Raw genomic sequence first — 18,192 nt, forward strand, 5'->3', positions numbered from 1 at the left:
GAGAATTGGTTTACAACTTTCAAAGGGATTAGAGCTACAGTTTACTTTCCAGAATGGCAAACTCCAGAGTTTTCTGAAACCAGCTGAAAACACACCTTCCATTTTAGCTTTTATGAGCACACCAGGCACAGAGAAGATAACTGCTCACTTAATGGGAGCTCTGGATCCTTGACACAGTATTTATCTTGGTGAACAGCTTCCATCCCAGGAAGTGTGCAGCTAAGATGAGTGTAGGCAACTCCCTGGGACGTGCTGATTCACCAAACAGAGCCTGCACTGCAGACTTGGAATGCTACAGCTTGGTTAAAAGGATTTAAATAAGGAGCTTTATGTGCCCTTGGTAAACCAAACCCTTTCACTATCAAAGGCAGTGGTATCTACTGCTTGTCTCTTGAATTTTCCACTGGCATGCCCTGCCTTCCCCCAGTCCTGCCTCCTCTTAGAGAAAACGAGTCCTTTGAAAGAAGACATGAACTTGCAAAGGAAAGAAGTTACAAAGCCAGGGGCTGCAGCAGAGAACAAATGCCAGTCATCATCTTTCTTTCATCTTGTTCAAAAGTCACTAAGTTTTCCACATCATCCTGCAGCAGCACATATGAACAGAGCCTCCCCAGCAACAGCACCCTTATTTCCAAAAAGTATGTGTTAGAGCCTAAATTCTGTGAAGTCTACAGCTGTACAGGTAAGAGTCAGACAGGAATGACAAATGAGAAGCTGAAAGAAACTTCAAATCATCTCTATGTCCTGGTGGTCAATGTATGATTATTACCTACTGGTTTTCACACATATAGGAGTACATATATATATATATACACACAAAAACATATATACACACACACACACAGAGTCTTCTGCCATTTAACAGCTTATTTTAAAACAGCTTGTGAGAGACTAGGCAATCTGTTAGGAGACTCTGCAACTTATTAAGCTTTTATGTTCCTTTGGTTGTTTGAATCCCACAGCTCCTGTTGTGCTTTGGACACCCTTATCCACAGAGCAGAAGCCCAGAAGAGAACCCCTTGGACACAAGGCCTGTCTTCTGCAACTATTTACTTACTGACCTGCACTGTAAAAGCAATCCTGATTCCTACCTCCACTGTAAGAAGCCAATGAAGTAACTGAAAAGGGACAATTCAGTGAGAGGTCAGTGAGACTAGATTTACAAAGGCAGACTGGAAAAGGATGACAGCAGGGAAAGATATTCCCCATCTCAAAATGCACCCAGTAACAGCTAATGAACTCCCCCCTCATCAGAAAGTGTCACGAAACTGAACACTGCAAATCCTGACATGCTGTCTGCATATTTTACCTGAAGGTAGATCCAGTTCGACACCAACCCATGTTCCCTCTTGAAAGTCTGTGGGCCCAATATACCTAACGGTGCCCATCTTATTTGCACCAACTGTGACATATTCCCCCTCTTTCAACCACTCGGGAATTTCATTGGCATCTTCAGAGTCAGAAGCCACCTCCAGCTTTTCTTCTGCTGTCTCTGATCCATCATGGTTCAGTCCACGGGTGGTGGATGTGCTCTTTTCTCCTTCTTGCTGCTCTTCTATGTTTAGTGAACACATGGGGTCTGTCCCCAGCATGCTTGTAAAGGACTTCAGTTCTGATGTCTTGACTTTCTGGATTTTGAAGGGGGAGGCTGCAACACCAGGCTGGGACAATTGTTCAGGATGAATCTGTGGTTTGGGAGACCCCAGTTCTGAAGAACCAGAAGCCATTTCCTTTTTCCTAGCTTGTCCTGACTCCACTGATTGTTTGGATAACACCTCCTTCTCTGGAGTGGAGGTAGAAAGAAAGGTTTTTGCGTCAGTGGCTACAGAGGCATCATTTCCCTGCTCGCTTTGAGTCACAGGAGATATGCAAGATTTGGATTTCAAAGCATCATTTCCATTTACTTCAGTGCTGTCTTTAGGTCTTGCATGAGTGCTTTGAAGGCTGAAGGCAGGTAGTTTCTCTCTCTTAGTACTGAGACAGCTTTCTGATGAACCATCTGAGTGCCCTGGCATGTCAGAAGAAGGTACCTGAGACACAGCAGGAGCTGAGGAGTCACTAGCTGCAGGTGTCTGACTTCCTGGTTGAGCCACAGCATCACTTCCTGCTGCAAGGGCCTCAGAGAGGGTGGCTGTTGAGACACTATGAGAGAAGTATCCACTCGAGGCTTCACTCAGAGGACTTGGAGGTCCCTCCTGGGAGTCCTGCACCTGGGTGTCTCCTGAAGGTTGCTGCAAAGGCACTTTGGGTGTCTTTTCTGGACTCTTGTCCACCTCAGACATCTGCACCACAGTTTCAAATGGCTGTTTCCCTATTTCCTCTTGGTTAATCTGAAACAGAGAAGGATAGGGACCTGTTATCCAAAATATCTGAGCTAAAAGGATAGATACAAGGCCTTTGAGAAGTTCTAAGGCCTTTGGCTTATCTAAATCCCTATGTAGCTGCAATCTCCAAAAGATGCAAGCTGATCCGAAGTCAGCTTTGCAAACCTGGTAGGATTGTCAGCTCATTTCTTCCATTAATAAGAAAAGTGTCAACCTAAAGAAATACATCCCCCAATATTTACTGAAAAATTGTTTATATTGCAGGAATGGTCATTTGCTGTTTGAATAGCAGGATTTATAGGAAATGTGAAACAGCCATGATCTATAAGTCTCTCAGTTATTTGGCTTAACTCTCAGGATTGATAAATCATGCCTCTCCAACTAAACTGTCATTTATATCCCTGTTTCCAAATGCCATTCCCACCTCAATGCTGCCAGCACCACACACTTGCAGAGTATGAAATTAACTGCACCTCATGAGATTAACAGCCCATTTTAGTGATGTATTTCTTGGCTGTAAAGTTTACTAAATCTGATAGATCAATATCTTTTGCCAGCGCATGTACTCTAAAAGATTAGGATGTCTCTAAATCTCTTTGGGAGGGAGGAAGGAAGCTGCTAATATGAAGGGAAAAGAAACAGTGGTTGGAGGATGGCAGATTTGTACATATCTTAACTCTAAAGTGTACATTTTTGTTTACTGTTCAAAACCTTGCAGTTTAAACTATATAGTGATTAAGTCTCCCAAACTACAGTATTTTCACCTTATTCTGAAGTGCCTTTTCCACTGGAAGTGCAAGTGGAATTTCAAGAAAGAGAGATTTGACTGAATTACAGGAATTTCAGAACCAAAGGCTATCCTGCTATTGCTAAATGTAATACAGAAAAGTTTTATTAAATATTCCTGTGGATTAAAGACATATTTTTAGCTTTTCTGTGGAGAGGATGGTGTACACATGGACTCTGGAGCTGTGCCTGGTCTTTGGGTTTTCCCTTTTAAGTGCTCAGATAACACACGTTTTGCTAAGACAATAAAAGCACAAGTGGGAGAAAGATGATTTGCTATTCATAAGACTGAAGTTCTGCTGAACTGTGGGAGATCATAGCGTCTATTTTCTCTCTAGCTTAGTGAGAGCCTTTTTTTCAAGTCAATATCATGAATTGGCTTGAAATGAAGAATGAGAATTAAGCTCAACACTCAGAATAACAGACACATTCTGTCTAAAGAAAGCATCAGAACCCAGCAATTTGCCTTTTAATGCAGCAAACCAGCTAAATTTAAGCTAGTTAGCTGCTAATGCAATCATATACTAGCTTTTCAAATACAAAGTGTAACTGGTGATAAGGGGAGCTTTTACCAGGACCTAAGAAAACACAGCAACACACATTGCATTTAATTGTCTCAACAAAAAAAGTGCAACAGGTTTTAAATAGCTAAGCCAGCAGTTGCTTCTGCCACCTCTGGTTTCCAGGCATGGGAATATGAAAACTGTATCATCATATCCTGGGATGTGCTTACCTGTTTTATCCTTGCAGTACTGGCAGACTGAACCATAATTCGTGGGACAGCCTGCAGGGATCAATAAAAAGAGCATCGTTCACTTAAAGGATTAAATACTGTCACACTGGTAAACATTAAAACTTGTATTTGAAATTTTGGAATCACAAACAAACCTCTGTCACGAAAGGATGGAGCATTGCTATTTTATTACATTCTGATAACGTGCTCTGAAAGGGTAAAAACGTAACCAAGGCCTCCTGGAATTTTAACTTATAAGCACAGCTACAAGTACAAATTCATAGTGTAGGAAGTTTTCTTTTATGCAGTCAGTCAAAGACAGACCACTGAGCAAATAAATAGATGACAGAGAGATCTGAGGTCATGCTGGCCTGGCAAGTGAAATCCTGAGCTTCAGTCCATCTCTGAAGCTCTTTCCCCATCTCCAGTATCTCAATTCAATTTAGATTTTAGCACTGTTTGCTTTAACTCAAAAAGGAAGCCAGAAACAAGATCTGTGTATCTTCTTTTAAAAGAGGGCATTACCAATTCCTTCTAGAGTGAAGTCTACACGTGCCATTTGCTAATCACGACAATCTGGTGCTGTGCCAGAAGAACCACTTCTGTGTTTCAACAGTATCTTCTCTCTTACGGCATGGGGCTTGATATGAAAGTATGGACAATAAACGTCCCTCGCTTGCTCCATATTCAGGTTTTTATGCTTTAAGATTTGAAATAATCACTCAGCAAACTATGATACTTGACTATACATCTTAGGCTTGGGCTATCACACACTGTTGAGACAGGACAGAAAGGGAACTCCAGTTCAGTGGAGAACCTTGGAAAAGGGAAGCATGAACTAAAAGAGAGAGGAGATAAAGGCAGAAACATCTCTCTTCAGTACTGTTAAATAACATAGTGCAAGTGCAGATTCATACTTTGAGAGAAAAAGCTCCTTAAGGGTGACACATTATATGATTTGGGAGCAGACTGCCTTTTTTCTTTTTTCTCCAAGGGACTTGAGAACTCCTTCTATAGAAATATACAGGCAGTGTTCATCTCTGAGACAGCTATTTCCAGAATTCAACAATCTGTTTAAAGAACTGAAGCTTTCCAGCTGGAGTAAAGTAACTGTTCTCTTGCATCCCTTCTAAGTACAGTAAAGCAGGAATTTGACTAACCCTGTCCCCAAAAGAAATAAACATAGGAGAAAAGAACAGTTGTTATTTATACAGAGATTGCAAGGCATTAATTAAAAACATGGTTGTTCAAGGTAAAAAATAAAAAGACAAAAGACAGACAAAAAACTCCAACAGGTTCACAGTGGATCAAAATAATTTTAAGATGTTAAAGCTCAGTTCAATAAAAGAAAGCAGGGTGGTAGTGGTGTTTGCTTGTCATTAAATCTGCTGATTGAAAGTACACCACTGAAATGGGGTTCAGAGCAAACTGGCTCTATTTTGGGTGCACAAGGCATTAGTGCTTCAAGATCCTTACTAGGACATGTGCTGGCGCTCTAGGAACAGACGGTGACCTGAATCAGAACAAATCAGTGAAGCCTAAACACAAACACAGCTTTAGGGTTCATGATCCAGTGGTTTTCAGACACCTTGTACTCCAGAACTTCAGCTTCCTTTGGAATGAACTGGCAATCTAAGACAAAAGTATTAAACTGAAAACAACTCTGACTTGTGACAGAGTCCAGAGATAGCTAAGAGCAATGAGGTGAGCGAGTAGTCTGACTCATCCTAAGCATTAACTCTGATATGCAAGGATAACTTGACTGTCACAACAGTTTCACTTTAATGAAGACTAGAGAAGAGAAGGATTAACTTTCTTGTGAGAAAGTCCTGCAAATTTTAAGTTTAATAGACACTTCTCACAGTGTTAAAGGGAGCAGAGTATTTGCCAGAACACTTATTGTCTCCTCTTTAACCATCTTAGAACCATGGGTTGGTCCATCCTGGGCGTGCTATTAAGTATCACCTTTTTAAAAAAAAACAAAACAGTCACAAAACTTTAGGGCTAATCCCTAGGCAGGCACTTACAGAGCACTTCAAACCTGTTGCAGAGGTGCAGCTGAACCTCACTGAGAAGCCAAGGCTCTTGAATTCAAATTATCCTAGTTAACTATCTCCGTGGTCCAATGCTAAAAGCATTCTGGCATCTCAGAAAGGTTGCGCAAAGGAAACACTGTTCTTGTTGCTTCCACACTTCTGTTGTGATATGTTGGAGCAGGGGAAACTGTGTTTTTTAGCAGAGCTTGCATCACAACCTAGAACTAGCTCCAGTGCTCACCGGCACCACAACACAACTTGAGCTTTTTGCCCCATTTTCTCCTAGTATACATGCCTTGGCTGGGAAGCGCTTTGAGGTCTAGCATTATTATCCAGAGATAAGTATGCGGAATTGAAGTAAGAAAAAGTGTTTAAAGATACTTCTCAGTTCCTTTGATTTATTTTTCTCCCTTTAAAACAAATAAACAGAGAAGAGTGTTTGGGGGTTTTATCTCTCAAAAACCTTCAGTCTTACAGCTTGTAAATCCACAAAACCTAAAACTCTGGTTGATATCAAATAGCAAATGAAAGAAAACCATTACACTTTAATCATGCCTCATCAAGTTCTCCTCCTGAAAGGATGACAAATCTCAAAACTACAATAACTCTGCCAAGCAATGTTTAGAAAAACATGCAGAAAAAAGCAATTATGAGAAGTGGCACTTGCCCAATGTTTGTGTTGACAAGAAACAGATGGGCAGAAACACCCTCACTGGGGTGCAAGGGTACTAAACTGAATCTGTGTTATGAAATGCAGTCAAGTTACTTGGGTGGGATACTAAAAATACTGTGTTTGACTATCTATGAAGACATTACTGGATGAAAAGTATTTCTGATTTGAGAGCCAAATTCTATCATTAAACATTTGCAGATAGCGACTGCTGAACTAGACATATATATTTACCCACCGGCAAAACATGATCCTTTTACAGTGATAATTTTTGGCACAATGTCTTCAACCAAGCTGACAAAATACAGACTAAGAGAGAACATGAAAGGAATTCACTTTAAAGCACCTTTGAATCATTGTAGAACAAAAAACTGTCTTCTTCCTGAGAGCTGCTACTCTGTGCAGTGAGTTTATAAGGATATCTAAGAGCGCGTATTTTCCGGTCAGGTAAGAGGTCAGTTTGCACATACTCTGAGGTGACCAAAAGCCATGTTGTTACTAGTGATTAATGTAATCTGGAGACCAACCTGGTACAGTGGTGAGCATGAACAGGAAAAGCAAATGTGAATCTCACCCCACTTAGAGAAGCATTGAAATTAATCCTAAATGAACTCTTTTTCATACCATATATTACATATATAATGGCAACATCTCCAATGTGCTCAGAAAAACACATTTGGTATTTCTATGACATTAAACATTTTGTAAAATGCCTCTGACAATAGTGACTGATGACTTCAATACAAAGCCTTTTGATTTCATGTCACTGGATGAAAATTCTTCAGTGTTAACACCCAATATGCAGAAAGTTCAGTGGCAGATAACAGAACAGACTGGGTGAGTGTGTACCAGAATCATCCTCCAAGCTCCAGAAACGGTCTAGCCAAGGTTATAGCTGATGCAATCCTAAAAGGGCATTATCAGAAAACTTCCACTGCTCTTGTCTATGCTTTACCATCTGCAGATAGGAATCACTGAGCTCAAGGACTGTCACACTGACAGTATTATGTTCACATCATCATTTAAAAGCAGCTATTGGAAACAGCAGCAGGGCATAACAGTTGCTTCATTAAATGTAGATTTAAATCAGTTTTGAGCACCCAGGATGAAATAGTTTCACAAGACATAGAGCAATGCACTAAGAATTCTGAATCCCCTAGTATACAGTCAAAACAAGTTGAATCAATTTTTAAAAGCTCCCCCCCCCCCCCAATATTCCTCTCTGACCTCAATTTTAAAATAATTTAAATGTAATTAATCATTCAAATATAAACCCTCCTGCATTTCAGAAGGAGATTTGAAACCTTGTATGTTGTATGTTTGGCATTTGTTTTCTTCTCTAAAGAAACTCTTCATTTAAATTGTAACCCAAACAAAACCCTCTTATTCCACCTTCCATATGTGGAACATTTTAGGCCTTAATAGCACTTTTGAATTCCACATTTCTAATATACTTTATGCAAAAGTAACCATAGAGTTTTCTATGCAGCTAAATTATTTCATTCCTAGTTCTGTACAGATTAAGAGGATAATTTATAACCATTTTCAAGTTAGTTCCTAAAGAAGCTTCAGTGGTTTGCTCCAAGAACTTTAAAAGCCATTTTTCCATACTCATTCTCATTAAAAACTATTTGTATGAGGATGATAGTGAAAACTGAACTTGGAAAGAAATGAAAAAACTAACAACTCAGCCAGAAGAACCAGACACATAGGAGCTCAGCTGGCCACAGAGGATCTGTTGAGCTATGCTGATTACAGCATTCAAATGTTTCTTTATTCAAAACACCGAAAAAAGCCTCCGAGATTTTGAAGATAGTTCTCTGAGGCCACATTATTTACATTTGATTAAGGAATGTCAGTTCTAGCAATTATACTATGCACCATGCACATCCATGAAACTGTTATTTTTTAATGCAGTGCCAGAAAAAGGCTTTTGTCTATTTAGATAATTTATCATTAGCTGCATTTCATTATTTTTTAAGATTAATTACTGCATCTGCATCAGAAGGTGAAAGAGAAAAAACTGACAGCTGCCCTCTCGGTGTGTCAAATATCTGCATTTTCATACCACAAACAAAATGAATTACATTAGGACATGGAAAATCAGAGAGTTTATTATTTTTCTAAGATAGCTGTGACTCAAGATGTCTCATTCAAGCCATGTGCTAAAAAATACATTTGAGCACCCAACAAGGTCCTCAAGTACGAAGGTGACCAAAATCTACTTATGAAATTGGTCAGAGGAATTTGCTTCTGCCACAGCAACATCAAAAAACCCCAGAAACTGAAATTTAATATGTACATTTTTAATGTCAGCACCCAACAATGCTCTTAAATGTAATTACAACAAGCAGTTCCTGGAGATCAGCAGGGTCATAAGGTAAAGAACAGTAATTCTGCTTGGTGCACACTATGAAAGGATGTTAATAAATAAGACAAACTTTAAGAGCATGTACATAATATAATTAAGCACAGATAGATGAAACTCTGATTCTTCTTCCACCTGCATGTTTTACACAAGATTTTTAAACTTTTCCCCATCAGCAATAAGGGTTGGCAAGGCGTTAAATCTTGCACACTGCAGTACTAAGCTTTTTAAAGAATAGACTAGGTAAATAGAAAGCAATTCCTACAGTCCAGAAAGGTTTAAATTATTGGCTTTTTTATTTACAGTCTACTGGCAATTAATTTATAGGCATCAGACACTGGAGAAAATAGGCCTTTTCTAACTTAAAAGTATATAAACAGCTTCATCAGAAACCAATCTTTTAGGTACATAAACAGCTTCATCGGAAGCCGTTCTGCTAGTTACATAAAGAATCCTATTATGCCAAATTAATTCAATCTAACTAATTAGAGAGCAGGAAGTTCTTTCAATTATTTTATGTGCTGTCTGAGAAACACACTTGAATACGAGAGCAGATTTCATTAATTGCGGTTCATTATTCTCCAGATTAGTTACTAAACTTGCATCAGAAGGTCAAAGACAGCAATTTTGTTAGCTGCCACCACCTTGACTGAAATGTCTTTGCATTTTTGAAACTCAGGCAACCATTGACTACAAACACAAACATGACCGGGAAAGACATTTTAAGATAACTTTTGCATGTGTTCTCTTGCTTTAAGGTTGATGCCAGCCTAAGCAACAGCATCCGACTGAAATAAAAGCTGCTTAAATCAAAAAGGTGTTTTCAGAACAACTGATCAGAACTCCAGCTTCTCTTCACTCACACCGAAATTCGGTAACACATCCACTCGGAGAGCTGCTTGGTCACAATGAACTTCAGTTACAAGCTTGGAAAAAAGTACTGCTCCCTCAGAAACTATGCTTAAAAGTGCTAAAATCAACTTAGCTGTACAATCCTGCTTACAAGGAGTAACAAAACAAATCTGATGCTTTCTGTAGGGATGTACAGCCATCTAACTCTGATAATTTAACTATAACAATCAAAAATTTAACACAACAGCTTGACCAACCATCTAGTTCAAGATAGTTCACCAGCATTTTTCCAGAACAGGTTTTAATAACATTAGATCGTAGAATCATGGGATAGTTTGGGTCAGAAAGGACCTTAAAGCTCATCTAGTTCTAATCCTTTGCCACGGCCAGGGACACCTTCCACTAGACCAGGTTGCTCAAAGCCCTGTCCAACCTGGCCTTGAACACATCTGGCTGAACAGCCCCACCCGCCTCAGCCAGATAATTAAGCACTCTCAAATAGTGTAACAGATATGCACTGAAAAGTGAGCTTGACAAGAACTTTGGGAACTCTCTTTTACTGTAGTTGTTTGAAGAACCAGGAGAAAGTAATAAACTGATCCACTTAGTTTTTTGGTATTTGCGTTAAAAAACTGTTGCACTTATCTGCTTATTTGTTTTTAGCCAGGAAAAGATAATATGGAAATTTCCATTTGCTTTGTAAAGCATTCCTTTTGTCATTTCTATTCTTGAACCTCGTTCTCCTAAGTATATAGCAACAAAAGTCCATCAGTTCCCAATTAGGAGTCAGTTTTCTTTGCGATTACAGCCAAAAAATTCTTTTGGCTTCACTCCCCCCTTGTATTTTTCATAGTTTACCACCTACTCTCACCTTGCACGTTCATTTATGTTCCCTGCTACTGTGTATTGAAGTTTTATTCTTCCAAAGAACTAAGATGCATTGTTCTGTATTTTCTGAGATTCAGAAAATACAGAACTATTTTTTGTGTCCTCTCTGTTGTGTAGTTTACTACCATTGTGCAAGAATTACTAGCCTGCTGCCTGGCACTGGCAGGTTAGCGATAAGGTGTTATAGCTGATTGCCAAACAGTGACCCCTATAGCAGCCCCATCACCCACCACATACAACAGCCATTCATCACCACCACCATTTAAATTCTTCTGGCCACATTTGCATTGTCAGGCCATTAGAAAGAAACAGCAAGAAAGATTACAAGACGTGGTATTTATGATCTTAAAGCCTGTCTTGCTACAACAGCAAGTATTTATTTTTGTGCTGCTCAGAAGAAGCTGTCGCTAATTCTGTAGCAGTTCCTTCAGTTTTTGCTCTCTCTTCTGAAAGCTGCAATTGCTAGCAGGATTGAAGAAACCCTGTTTCCTCATTAATAGGGCTACAAAGACTCTTTATGAACCTCTCAAACCAGCAAGGTGTATTTGTAATACAACTGAACCTGTTCTATTAAAAAACTGGAAGTTAGAAATAATTTTAAGATTTCATTTTATTACACAGATCCAGTGGTCATGGAAAAATGTAATGCAACCAAGCATTAAAACATGACACACTCTTGTTTGTATATTAGCTTTTTTTTTAAAAAAAAACAAATAAGAAATAGCATTTCCCTCTTTTTAAAAGGTGCTGTGATCATGATCTGATTAATTGGGCTCCTATAGTAATCTATAATATAAATTATCTTTAAATAGATGTTTGCAGTTTAAAAACTGACTTAAAGACAAATAATCTTGAACAGTAGGAAGGAGTGGTAACAGGTGGTTAGACTAGAGGCAGGAAATTAGGCCTTGTTTCTAATCTCAGCTCTCATTGATTCAGTAAGAATTCAAGAAGTTGTGAAAGGCTCTCACTGAAATTGTAAAGAGCATCTATTTGCATCTTTCAATACCCAAATACCTTTAAACAAAGCCACTCTCAATTTTAAATCTCTAAATTTTGTAGATGAGTAAGTTTATATGATTCTAGTCTCAACACCAAGGCTGCTGTAGCAAAAGACAACATGAAAATGTAAAGCAAATAAATTAGATTAAGATACAGGAGTAAAATCTGCTCCTTTTATTACTTCGTTGAGAATTAAACCACAGCCTAACTAAAAATATTTTCCATCTGCCTGATTTTTATTTGTGTCATGTCTGTCGTAAGTTATTTCAGAAAAATTTAAGTGTTAGTCTACTTCATTTGTTTTCTTTAAAAGACAGTAGCTTTTTCTAGTCTGCTTGACCACGCACCAGCTACTGCTCAGAGCACAGAACCCACATCTAGAGCAGGAGGAGTTCTGCAGCACAGCACCCAAAACCAAAAAGAAAATCAAATGCTTCTCTGACATGTGGAATAGGTAAGAGAATGAATAAAAACAACTGGCCAAAGCACAGAGCAGAAGACAGCAAAAGGTGACATGAGCTGGGGTGAGGGGTGGGAGGGAATGGTATATGAAATAATAAATTGAAAACAGAATTACTTTTTCCACTTGGCCATACTCAAACAACACTAAGTGAGCTTCATGAATTTACATGATACTGATGCTGCAAGCGGTATTGCCATAAATCATGCTGGTAGCGTACCTGGCAGTTCTAAAAAGCCAAGTGGGCTGAGTGTATCAATAGGTTTAAACAGCTCCACTATCTCTGGACAGAGAAGAGGGGAAATGCCTCACAAGGCTTTACTATAATCAAACCTTGGTTTGCATTGCAACAACATAGCCTATTTGAGTTCATTTTTTACCTGCTGTGCAAGGGGAGAGGTCTGCCTCCCCTTTTTCTCATCTCTAACGGGAAAGAGAGACTTCAGCAGCTTTGGCATCTGAGGCACAAAGGACTTTACAGGATTCAGGTAGGAAGCAGCAAGGCTACCAATACCTGTTGGAAAAATTAAAAAAAAAAAAAAAAAAAGAGAATAGTTATGCTTTGGAGAAAGGAAAAAAACCCTGAACAACAAAACCCAACCCAACTCACCCAACAAAGTATTACAAAATGTTATCATTTTAGTCTAAGATGACATCTGCCAGTGGTCAAAGCATTAGCCAAGCAAAAGCATTGAGTGCTTGCTCCTCCCTTGAAAGCGGTAGGTCATAATCTGTGGCCCCAGCATACATCTTTTTTTTTTCCCCCATCACATGGCACGAAAAGCTTGTTGTTTGCAAATGGAAACTTAGAATGCTTTATACAATGCTGAAGCAGGAAAAAAAACCCAAACCAACCCCAAACAAAAAAACCCCAACAAACAAAAACCACAAACCAAGAAGCAAAATTGAAAAAGGATGTCCATACAACACACATTTTTAACAACAATTACAAAACTTACTAGAAGTAAAGGATGAGAAGTTCCAAGTTAAGAAAAAGAAAAAATGTTAGGGGCATTCAAGTCTCCTTACCCTTACTGCCATTTTCCTACACTACTTCCCCTTGAGAAAACTTAGGAAGACACGCAAAACATCACTACTATCTGTCTTTGTGCTCTCAGTTATATATTAGGTACATCAGCTGCAAAATACCCATACAATTCCAGTGCTGCTTATTTCCTAAAACATTTGTAGCCTTACTATCTTTGTCGGTTTACTCATGTAACAGACAGCATATTCTGAGAGCAGCTAGCTTTTGGCTTTAGAAAATGAATTACTGAGATAAAGACTGCATTTTCAGACAACTTTAAACATGTGGCATTTAAGTCTTAGCAGAACTAGTATCAGATTTAAAGGAAAGGCCAGTTAGAGTTGCCTGGAGTCTGAGTAGCTTAGCCACAACTGCTAAATGTTCACAGAAAGGGAACTGCAGACATTGCTTGGGAAATTTCTTTGCATCTCTAAAAGCAGCTCAGCTTTATCTGACATTCAGGAGCTATGGTAACTTCATTTCATTTTTAGGAAAGTTGTCTTAGCTTTAGGAAAGCCCTTACCTGGATCAGGAGAATGGTTCTGCTGCCTAGAGCCTGGCAGAGAGGTACGAGATGGACTAATGCCTCTACTGGAATTTGTGACACCTTGGGATACATCTTGCTGACTCTCCCATCGGCCCTAGGGAAAAAAAGTTTTATCTTTCAAAGTCAGCACACCAGCAAGAGTATACATTAATACTTACATACCAGCCAGCCTGCACAGCCCCTTTGCAAAGTTCAGAATGCACAGAAATGAGGAAAGACCCTTCCCCAGATGCACTTTTAGTTGAAACACCCAGTCCTGAAAAGACATGCACCCTCAGCATCAAGGCACAGTAAAAGTCTACTTATAGACCCTCAAGGCTATAATACTTTGTTCAACTGTGCAGCTGTGCTTTGGAAGTTGAGTACATTACAACCAGGTGAAAATAGATAGTACTGCCTGCCCCAAATTCCTAAATATTTTATCTTCTCTGGAAGCAGTCATGACACCTAAATACCTAAAGGAAGCCTAGAGAATCATAGACTAGTTAGAGTTGGAAAGGACCTTAAGATCATCTAGTTCCAACCCCAATGCCATGAGCAGGGACACCACACACTAAACCATGTCCCCCATGGCTCTGTCCAACCTGGCCTGGAACACCGCCAGGGTTGGAGCATTCACAGCTTCCTTGGACAACCCATTCCAGTGCCTCACCACCCTCACTGTAAAGAACTTCTTCCTTATATCTAACCTAAACTTCCCCTGTTTAAGTTTGAACCTGAAAAGCTGCAGAGGGACACGGCTTTCAAGGGCACAAAGGGAACAGCTTTAAGCAGCAAGAGGGTAGATTTATATTAAGTATTACGAAAAAAAATCTTCACTATGAGGGGTGTGAGACATTGAAACATGTTTCCCAGAGAAGCTGTGGAAGTGTTCAAGGCCAGGTTGGACAGGACTTTGAGCAACTTGGTCTAGTGGAAAGTGTCCCTGCCTATGGCAGAGGGGTTGGAATTAGATGAGCTTTAAGGCCCCTTCCAATCTGTGATTTAAGGCCCTTTTCTGTGATTCTTTAATTGAAGCCTGGATGTAGAGTGTCAGAAAGAAGGGGTGAGGACAGACAGAGCTCTGAACAAGAAAACAAATAGGATCTTAGACCTAAAGGCTAGACATTAGTGCCTAGTGTCAGTGAATGGATGAGCTGGTCAGATCAAGAGGAAGCAACTGTAGTACAGCCTGGAAAAGAGAGAGATGGAACACATGATAAGCTGTGGGTACCAGGAGCCAAGAAAAAGATTAAGTAAAGACAGGTTAGAGTTTTGACACGGTTAGTGAAGATGAAACATCATGATTTTCAGACCTGAAAGAGCCTAAGTGTAGATGAAGTAGGAAGAAAAAGAGACCACGAAAGCAGTAGGCCATCTGCCTTCCCGAAGTCCCAGGGTTCTCCAGTTGGGTTTTACATGGATCCCAAGGGATCCTGCACATGGTGCGTGACAGAAACTGGCTCAGAGCCAAAGTCTCTTGGCTAATGGAAAGAATCTCCAAGCTAGTATTTCATATCAGTGCAGAAGCATCAAGAATCTATGTGGCCAAATTGTCCTTTCCTAACTCTATCATCTTGCTATGTAAAATTGTTTACAGATTTGTCTGCAATGATTACACTGAGTGACTGGCTAGAGGGTGTGTCTGCTGGAAGTTTCATGTGGGTACCATACAGTATATTGCTTCACTGAACTGACCATCACATTATGTGTGCAGAGCTAAAAGGCAGGCACCCAAATCCATGTGGTGTCCTGCAAACTTCCGACATATGCACACTCACAATGCCTGTCAAAGTGGTTCCTTTGCACTGCTACAGAGTAGGCACTAATAAAGCTATATGGTGCTAATTTACTTAATTTATAGCACACCTTAAGGAAATTCCATATCCATTTAAGAGCCTATGGGTCAGAAGAATCTAGACTCAAATGCTACAAGAAGTCTCAACGTCTTGTGAAAGTGTTGACCTGTTCAGGCAGAAGAATGCCCTCAGGACTACAAGCTTGCAGAGTTTAACTTTCCAGATATAGATATTGCAAAGACAGGATGGTGCAAGCAAAACCAATACAAACTGAAGCCAGATCCCACTTGTGGTAGAGTTATGCTATCAGTGATACAATATCTGTACTTGTCTGAATTATATAGTATGTGAATCTTGCTTGCTCTTTTAAAAGGCATAACAGATACTTTCACAACAAAAAGGTACAGTGAACATACTAGAAAGGAGTCACAAAGGATGGACTGCTGTATCCCAGACCATCAGTTTCATGTGTTTTTCCTGGAGGAAGAGGAGGGAAATGCACCTTTTCAAGAAGCTCCATGCTGTTGGATACAAGGAAATAATCCAACCTTGAACAGAAAAATGACAGGCAGCTAAACTAATCTTAACTGTAACTTGAAGTCATGAATGTTTCACAAAGAATAAATAAGCCAGGATAGGAGGAATAGATTTCTCCAATGGGTTGAAGGTCACACTAAGCAGCCCAGAGCAAAAATCGTTTCCATTTGAATCTATAAGTTAGTCCCATAGAAGCTCTCATGCTTTGAATAGTAAGTAACTTGCACTTTTGCAGAGGAGCACTTGTCTTCAGAATCTACTAGCTAACATCTGGATTATCAGATGTAGAGCCAACAAGTGCTGTTTCTGTGAAGTAACATTTGGGATACCTAAGGACCAAAGGATGTCTGAGCTCACTTGAGGAAGCCACCCTGAACGTCAAAACTGATATAACCCAGGCTGGGACCAGCAGAAATACCAGGGATTTGTTTAGTCTTGTATTTTTGAGGACTTTGGTGTTTAAGCCCTTCTTGAAAGCTTCCTGATCTATCAGCATGGATGACAGACCTGTTCTACCCATACCTTAAGCCCCAACTTGAACATTATCTTTGACCTGCAACTCATTTATGTCTTACGTACATCAAAAAGTCATGCCTATGTCTGGAAAATTCTTTCCACAAAATGCTTCTATGAAACAGTTTTTCCTATTCCACTTCCCAGAAACTCTTACTTGGGCTTTTGCCATCTTGTGTTTCAGCTGGCTCAGGTCTCTTTCAGGTGGCCTTACCACATGCAGTCTTTCCCCATTTATATCCATTCCAAATACTGCTTCAGAGTCTGCTTTCTTATCCTGCTATCTGGATGATTTCACACGCTGCAGCAGACATTGAAAGCCAGCATGGAAATAGCCAACATCTTCAGACTATGCTCAAACTATCATCTCCTTCAGGATGTGAAATGTTTCCTGAAGTCTCCTTTTCCAGGTCCCACTGACAGATTAGTTTGCAGGGGAAGAGTTCAAAGAGGGGAAGAGCTCATACTCCATCCAGATGGGGAAAATATCTCAGTGTAATTCAGTATTTTTGGAAGCATCAGCTCACCAGTGCAGAAGGAATTAAAATTAAAAAAACTAAAAAAGAAAACTATTTGGTGGGAAGTCATCACGAGACTCAAACACTTGAAACACTGTTCGGTTTTCCTGCCTTCTGGTCTCGTTTGCCATTGGCCTGGTAGATGGTGGCATTAGGTTAAGAACAAAAACTATGGGAGAGTGCAAAGCATCTGAAGGATTCTCTTTTGGAGGACATAACAGAGCTTGATTAGTGTTACTTTTGGATCTTAGGGTAATGATCCACTTACTAAAGACAAATGGACAAAGGTCACACACCTTCATAATTCTATCTATAGGCCAAGTCTAAGTGCTTCTGGAGACCACAGAGATATAAGAAACAGGAAGACTATTATGGGAAAGTTTTCTAGCTTAATAGAACACTGACTCAACGCAGATAAGGAGCAACTGAATAATTTTCTTAATCATGATTTTTTTGAGTCTGAAGCACCCTTCATTGACTGTTCCAAGAAAAATAATCTCAGGCAAGTACCTTGACTTTCTGGACCTGTTTGGAGAATGATGAAAAAATTTGGAGTAAGAAAGAAATGGAGCAAAACACTTTCAGAACATTCATCTTGTATAAAAAGAATGGCCATGTTTAGTGACATTTTCCTTAAGAAAAGCCTTTTTTTCTCCCTAGGATCTTTAGGAAATTTTGTTTCAGCCTTGATATTATGGATGCATACATATTCTACCTAATTTTAAATATTTTTGCCAGGATAAATAAAACAAGGTCCTGAAAACAGGAATGTGAACTTGAGAGAAAGATTTGTCTGGCCATATACTTAAGGCATGTTGGGTTTTTAAATAGTACTTGCTTTGGAGAGAGTGGAAAGATCATCAGTTTAGATTGACGGTCAGGTTTCTAAAGGGGTGATATAAGCCTCAACTCCGAGATGAGAGCAAACCATTAAAAAGTAGGTAAATCAGGGCAACAGCTGGAGAAACATTTGCAAAAGAAAATACTGGAGGCAACTGAAAGGGTCAACTGTTGTGTGAAGAATCTGCAGACGCAAAAGGTAGTTCATGAATGATTGATTTTACTAAGCTGGATTGAAAGATAACTCAATCTCACAAAAAGAAAAAAAATGTAAGAATTATTAACTATATTAATTTGATGAAGTTCCCAAGTC

At 39.5% G+C, this 18,192-nt stretch overlaps 1 protein-coding gene across 1 annotated transcript in view; it reads right to left on the reverse strand.

Annotated features, from left to right (window-relative positions):
- Window positions 1-1,309: 1,309 nt before the first annotated feature.
- LOC104403167 (kinesin-like protein KIF13B) overlaps window positions 1,310-18,192 on the reverse strand; it is a gene marked incomplete at both ends in the record, with an annotated part of 56,104 nt that continues 39,221 nt past the window's right edge. The window contains 4 exons of the mRNA XM_010011224.1: window positions 1,310-2,330; window positions 3,844-3,894; window positions 12,500-12,633; window positions 13,670-13,787. Of these exons, the coding sequence (XP_010009526.1) occupies window positions 1,310-2,330; window positions 3,844-3,894; window positions 12,500-12,633; window positions 13,670-13,787 (1,324 nt within the window). The remainder of the gene's footprint in view (window positions 2,331-3,843; window positions 3,895-12,499; window positions 12,634-13,669; window positions 13,788-18,192) is intronic.

This window comes from Nestor notabilis, unplaced genomic scaffold, assembly GCF_000696875.1.
Source record: "Nestor notabilis isolate BGI_N333 unplaced genomic scaffold, ASM69687v1 scaffold14063, whole genome shotgun sequence".
Lineage (NCBI taxonomy): Eukaryota > Metazoa > Chordata > Aves > Psittaciformes > Psittacidae > Nestor > Nestor notabilis.